This window comes from Rutidosis leptorrhynchoides, chromosome 3, assembly GCF_046630445.1.
Source record: "Rutidosis leptorrhynchoides isolate AG116_Rl617_1_P2 chromosome 3, CSIRO_AGI_Rlap_v1, whole genome shotgun sequence".
Taxonomy (NCBI): domain Eukaryota; kingdom Viridiplantae; phylum Streptophyta; class Magnoliopsida; order Asterales; family Asteraceae; genus Rutidosis; species Rutidosis leptorrhynchoides.
Window position 1 is genome coordinate 687,305,863 of NC_092335.1, and position 7,210 is coordinate 687,313,072.

A 7,210-nucleotide genomic window follows, 5' to 3' on the forward strand; every position below is an offset into this window, starting at 1 on the left:
GTTTTTTTTTTTTTTTTTAATTATTTATTTATCAACTCTCAAATGTTCTTTTCTCAAATATATATAATCTTTGTTGTAGTACGTTAAGAACCGGGAAAACAGTATCATGTCTCATCCTGAGGTTAGGATCTGCACATTCGCTAAACATGACGATCACTATTGCTTCCACATGGAGATGGAAGCAATTGAACAAGGCATTTTGGGGGACTACGAAATCTTAGTTGCATGTGATCTTATTAATGGTGCCATGAGTTTGCTTCAAAAAATACTTCTCGGCAGTCCCCCAACTGGTGAGATAGCAATGATGTTGCCTCGCCTAAATAGCCTCAAATCCGATTACAAAACTTTAAAAGGTTAGTAGGTCACTACTGTACTTCATTATTAATTAATTAAGTACTTTATATACTCTATTATTTATAAATCAATTGAATTGAATGAATTATTTTTGACAAGAATAACGTGTTTCTTTCTTTCACTCTGTATCCAGCTGAGAAGAAAGACATAGAGATCAAAATGGAAAGAGCCATGAAAAAAGGTGTTCTTACTCTTTAGAGCACTGGGAGTGGTGACTGAGGTCACTTGACATGTCAGGCGTGACTTGCTGAGTCAAAAAAAGTGGGGAGTGGTGATATATGTCAGTTAGTGTGTTAAAATAATATTTATTATATTTAATACATTATTCTTTTGAAAAAGAAAAGTAAAAATAAAAAAAGAGGGGTAAACCTCGTCGCATGGGCGACTGACATATGGGGGACTAGAGCAAGTGAAGTTCAAGGGGAGTGGGTGACTAGTCACTTTTGTGTGGGACGGAGCAAGTGACATACCACCACTCCCAATCACTGCTACTCCTTTTTAAATCTACAATATTAGCTATATTGTATCATATCATACTTGTTACATACTATGTTTTCAGTGGCGAATCTAGGATTGTAATTCAACGGGGTCCTACTTTTTTTCCGATAATTTACTTAACCGAAAAATTGAATGGGTCGGGTCGGGTCATTACAAACACCTACAAATAAAAACATATCATTGATACAAAAAAAATCATATATTCAATCTACTAAATACTAAATACTTTTACTTTTGACTATGCGGTTTAATACAATAAAATTTACTCAAAATTGTATCATGGCTAATGTCGTAATTCATAACTATCCGCACAAATTCCTCGTTGCTAGCATCAAACAATAACTATAACTTATGTTATATAAATTACCAATTTTGTCAAGTTTATAAGTAAATAAAAAAAAAACCTAATTAATAACTATTCACACGACACATTCCAAAAAATAAGCTACATATTAGGATTGAGAGTTGCAAAATTAGAATAAAAATATGGAGAATTAACCATACCATATATATGAATGACCAATTAGAATTATAGTTACAATTTTGTCAAATTTAGAAAAACAAAAGCGTAAAGGGTGTGTATGTGTTACTGTATGAGAAAACAAAAACAAAAAAGTTTCACTTTTTCTTTATATAATTATATTTACGACTATTCTAATGACAATCCCTTATGAATGTCAATAAAAAACTTTTAAAAACAACTTTTATGTTATACTCCATCTGTCTCAAATTTATTGTCTCCCGATAAAAAACACACAATTTAAGAAAAAGTATCTGTCACATTTACCTTTTTGTTTACTTTTCAGTCTTATCCATTACTTTTTATCTATATTTTTGTCATACATGAATAAAGTAGGAGCACAACAGACTTTTATCACATTATTCTTTTTCATTTATGAAAATGGACAATTAATTTGAGACATCTCAAAATAGACTATAAATTTGGGGGAATGATATGTACACAACCTTTTTTTGTTATGTACACAACCAACATGCATATCATCACCCATAAATTTGGGACGGATGGAGTATTTACTAGTGGCTCATACTATAAAATTATATGTGGGTTAATCTTAAGATATTTTTTAATGACTCAAACTCTAAATTTATAAATTTAAAAATATATGGGGTCCTACAATTATATTTAGTGGTGTCCTGTAAAAATTTTAATAATCATTTGTAAAAAATTTCCCATTATTAGTGGTGTCACAGGACCCCGTAAAGCTATATGTAAGCTCGCCACTGTATGTTTTGCTAACCTATGATTTTAATAACTGAAATTTCAACATCTATCACCTCTACCATTGTTTTAATAATCATTCATAAACAGGTTTATGAGGAGGAAGGTCTTTTTATGTCTTATTTTTTATCAACATTTTTATCTTATGTTTTGTCATTGTGCAGGTAAGGACAATCACAAAATAGCAGCCAAATTGATTCACCTCAAGAAAAAGCACAAAGCTATAAAAGGTTCTTTTTTTTAATACTTCTTCTCCGCGATCAATATTGCAGTAACATTTTTTTTATTTTTTTTATTAAAACACAAAGATTAAAAAAAAGTGTCGGCTGTTGTATGTAATGGGGATATGGAGTGAAAGACCTTTTAAACCTTAGACCAGAGGTGAAGTTGAGCCACATTTATCCTGCCGCGCGATTGGGTTCAATAGATCCCACTTGACATAGTCTTTAGTATAGTTATAGTTTATAGTATTAATATTAATATTAATATTAATATTAATATTAATATTAATTTACATAAATTCTCCAACAAACAGCTAAATGTAGAGTTTGTCCCTTAACTAGATATATATAACCGACTATTGTTTTTATGTACATCTGTTTAAAGGTTTCCATACCAAACAATATTTTTTACTCTGTTGTACGCGGTCTAACCCGGTTATCCTTTGACCCTTTCCATGGCCCACCCCTGGACATGCTTTTACCAAGGTTTGACATGAGACCTTTTAAGAGGATATTAGGACCCCAACTACTAGCCTATATGTATGTTGGGATGGTTTATATCTGTCTATCCTCTCTCTCTCTCTCTCTCTCTCTCTCTCTCTATTCTTACTTAGGAAAGTGTTACATTGTGGCGGTTTACACAATAGGTAAATGCAAGCTGCTTTATCGTGAGATTGAGTCGCAAATACCGAAAGGTTGGAGCAAAAGAACTGATCCAAGAGGTAATTAACACAACACTTTTATGTTTTGGAAACATGTACATGCATAGCCGGGGTGTTTAAATAATATCCTCAATCCATTTACAGACATAGTTGGCAAGCGTATGTATAGAGGTTTGATAAGGAGTAGACATGCGTACGACTACTATGTTTGCTCGCCAGGTTAGTTTATTTTTACATAAATATACTTACGTATTAACCTAGTGATCTCTTATAAGTTAGGAATTTGAGGGAGGGTGGGCCGTTTATATTTATCTTTTGATTTCTACTTGTCAGGATTTCCAGAATACAAATATCTTGGCTGAATGCTTGTGGCGGGTCTACTCGAAGAAAGGCATAGGATCTATGCGAGTAGAATTGATATATGATCTTCTTGTGGCGATGACTGATGACTTTCTATTAATATTTAATATCTAATATGATAGAATCTAATTTAATCGTTTTAAAATATTTACCGGTTGAGCACCAACAATCTCTTATAGATTGCTTACTCTTGTCTCTACTATTTATATCACTCTGTGTATTTTCTTTGGATTCAATTCTATTAGTTTATCATTAGTGTAATTGTGTATGCCAGTTTTTAACTTTACAAGTTCACAATTCATGTTGCAACGAAATAGGAGAAACCAGTAACCGATATATACATTTATAGATGCTATAGTGCCTATATTCTTCGTCATCATTATATTTATACGTTAGCGAAATCAAAGGCGGATGCAATGGCTTTGCATTTCTAAGTGTGTTCATTCAAAATAAGAAAAACTCATGTGCACATGCATAATTAATTTTGATTAGGCGGTTCATCATAAAACTTGTTATTGAAAAGTTGAATTAGTAATTTTTTTTTTTTTTACGTTTTTTTTTTTTTTTTTTTTTTTTCCGGCAAAGCAAAATATATTATTTCTTGGAAAAAAAGGACCAGGACATACCCAAAGCCCAAATACAAAAGGCAAAAGCCCACAAACACCCGAAAACAAAACAAATACACCAAAAAGATTATGCTAAGCTATAGCCTTTATCTGAATACACTAAGTTCCATAATTGAGCCACTTTCAAAACTGCAGCAGATCTTCTAATCTTCATTGTAACCAACTTGAATCTGACATGGTCATAAATTGTTTCATACAGCTCATTAGCGGCTTTCTTTTTCAGCTTAAAAAGCCTGCCATTTCTCTCATTCCATATGAAATACACACATGCAGCAAAAACTATACGATTAACAACATTCCAAATATTATTGGAGAAAGGATAAATTGCTAAGGCATTAACAATTCCTTCAAAGTGATTAGGCAGTCCTCTAAACAGAATCATGGACTTAAATTTCTTCCATATAGCATCACTATAATCACATCTAAAGAATAAGTGATTAATAGAATCATGAATCATACCACAGAAACAGCAAGACAGATTTTTGTTTGGCATCCATTTAGAAATCCTATCTTGTGTATTCAACCTATTTAAAGCAGCCAACCATAGAATAAATGCATGCTTAGGCTCAAAACCCTTAAACCAAATAACATGGCTCCAGGCTACTTTGCTTTTATTAATCCTCAGGTCACTCCAAACCTGTGATGTTGAATAATCCACTTTCCTGTCATCATTAGTGATCCATAAGAAGCTACCATTCTCTTCAAAAAAGTGAGGATGAATTCTCTCTCTTAACTCCAAAAGACACTTCCACCCCCAACTATCATTATAAGCCAAATTGACATCCCAAATACTACCACCTTTTAATTTAATCAAGTTGACCCATTTGCCCCACAATGAGTCCTTTTGAGTGAAACTCCTCCACAAATTCTTTATCATTAAAACATCATTCCATTCCCTCAAAGGTTTGATCCCCAAACCTCCTTGATCCTTAGGAAAACATATATCTTTCCAAGCTACTTTAGCTTTACCATTTGACTTATCTGTTTGAGTCCACAAAAACCCTTTTAAGATTTTATCTATCTCATCAGTGACACCACATGGTAACTTATAAACAGAAGCCCAATACAAATGTAAAGCAGACAGCACAGAAGTTATTAATTGCAGTCTGCCTTTTTAAATAATATTTTTTTACGTTAACACGCGAATTCAAAGAAGACAATGGAATTGTTCTTTGCAAGTTTTAAGGTGAGAGAGAAAATTATCACCATACTACCAATCGATTAATCATTTATAAACAGGTTTATGAGGAGGAGGAGGTCTTTTTATACCTTATTTTTATCAAAATTTTTATCTTATGTTTGTCATTGTGCAGGTAAGGACAATCACAAAATAGCAGCCAAATTGATTCACCGGAAGAAAAAGCACAAAGCTATAAAAGGTTCTTTTTAATACTTCTTCTCCATGATCAATATTGCACCAACATTTTATTTTATTTTATACTATAAAAGGTTTATATCTGTCTATCTACACACACACACACATTCAATTCTTACTTAGGAAAGTGTTACATGTGGCGGTTTACACAATAGGTAAATGCGAGCTGCTTTATCGTGAGATCGAGTCGCAAATACCAAAAGGTTGGAGCAAAAGGAGTGATCTTTTAGGTAATTAACGCTTTTTTGTTTTTGAAGCATGTACATACATAACCGGGGTGTTTAAAATTTATCCTCAATCCATTTTACAGACATAGTTGGCAAGCGTATGTATAGAGGTTTGATAAGGAAAAGATATGCGTACGACTACTATGTTTGCTCGCCAGGTTAGCTTATTTTTGTAAGGATATTAGGACCCAAAACAACACAAGTGATTCAACAAGATCACTCACCGATAGTAATTCTACAAGATTACTAACCCACTTAATGAACGAAAGATTATAAATGCAAGAAATGTAAATCGACACAAGAGATAACGTGGTTATATGCAATCGTTGTGATTGCTTTAGTCCACGGACCAACTAGAGAATGTATTTACTGAATATTTGTGGTGTGTTTACAATGAGTTACAAGAGGGTCTATTTATAGAATGGTTTAAGGAGTAAGCTAAAAACAATTCCTTGAAGCTTCATGTGAGTTTCCTGATAGCTTCGTGGAAGCTACATGTGAATTTCCTCACAACTTTGTGGAAGCTACATGTGAGTTTCCTAACAACTTCGTGGAAGCCACATGTGAGTTTCCTAACAACTTCGTGGAAGCTTCGTGTGAGTTTCCTGGAATCTTCCCTCTAATTGTTTAAAGTTCTCCATATCTCCAACAATCTCCCACTTGGAGACTTTAAACAAACCCAACCTTCGTCAACCTAAAATATCAACGATCTAACCAAGAACGTTAAACCACCATTATACCGCCAAACTCCATTTGGGACACGCACACTCAACACATACTTCAGATGAGCAGACTTTCGATACAAGGTCTTCAACACTACTTGTTAGAATTGAAACATTAACTCTCTAATTCTCTAGTTGGGGTCTTGTCTCATCAATTCATTAGAAGACCAATTGAGGTAATGCAAAACCTCAATTTCTCTGTCGTAACAACCTTAGTAAACATATCAGCAGGATTCTTCGTACCAAGGATTTTCTCCAATAATAAAGTACCATCATTTATATGTTGTCAAATAAAATGATACCTTATTTTGATGTGTTTCGTACGACTATGAAACACCGGATTCTTCCCAAGATGAACCGCACTTTGATTATCACAATTCAAGACGCAATAGTCTTGTCTTTTACCCAACTCACCTAAGAAGTTTTTCAACCAAACAAGCTCTTTAGAAGCTTCTGCAATAGCCATATATTCGGCTTCGGTGGTTGATAAAGCAACACTCTTTTGTAGTCGAGACATCCAACTAACCGCCGTCTTTCCTATTGTGAAAACATAACCCGTAGTGCTTTCCCCCGAACCATCACATCCACCCAAATCAGCATCCGCATAACCCCTAAGTATGAGATTGTTTTTGGAGAAACACAATCCCATATTAGAAGTACCTTTCAAATAACGAAGCAACCATTTGACCGCTTTCCAATGCTCTTTCCCCGGATTAGACATATAACGACTTACAACTCCCACTGCTTGAGCAATATCGGGTCTTGTACAAACCATGGCATACATAATACTACCCACGGCCGATGCATATGGAACCTTTTCCATCTCCATTTTGTCTTTTTTCGTTTTAGGTGATTGACTTTTCGATAGCTTTATCGTGCTACTCAAAGGCATAGAACGAGCCTTTGAATTTTTTATGTTAAACCT

The 7,210-nt window shown here is 33.8% G+C and overlaps 2 protein-coding genes across 2 annotated transcripts; one reads left to right on the forward strand and one right to left on the reverse strand.

Annotated features, from left to right (window-relative positions):
- Positions 1-83: 83 nt before the first annotated feature.
- Positions 84-3,446, forward strand: LOC139899480 (uncharacterized). Its single transcript, XM_071882305.1, has 6 exons — positions 84-353; positions 488-535; positions 2,257-2,322; positions 2,961-3,035; positions 3,120-3,194; positions 3,309-3,446. Exons 1-6 carry the CDS (start codon positions 107-109, stop codon positions 3,335-3,337), a joined length of 540 nt encoding a protein of 179 aa, XP_071738406.1. The 5' UTR covers positions 84-106; the 3' UTR covers positions 3,338-3,446.
- A 582-nt stretch (positions 3,447-4,028) lies between these two features.
- Positions 4,029-5,650, reverse strand: LOC139902714 (uncharacterized). Its single transcript, XM_071885316.1, has 2 exons — positions 5,645-5,650; positions 4,029-5,006 (listed from the first exon to the last, which is right to left on the reverse strand). The coding sequence occupies exons 1-2, from the start codon at positions 5,648-5,650 to the stop codon at positions 4,029-4,031; spliced, it is 984 nt and encodes a 327-aa protein (XP_071741417.1).
- Between the last annotated feature and the right edge of the window lie 1,560 nt (positions 5,651-7,210).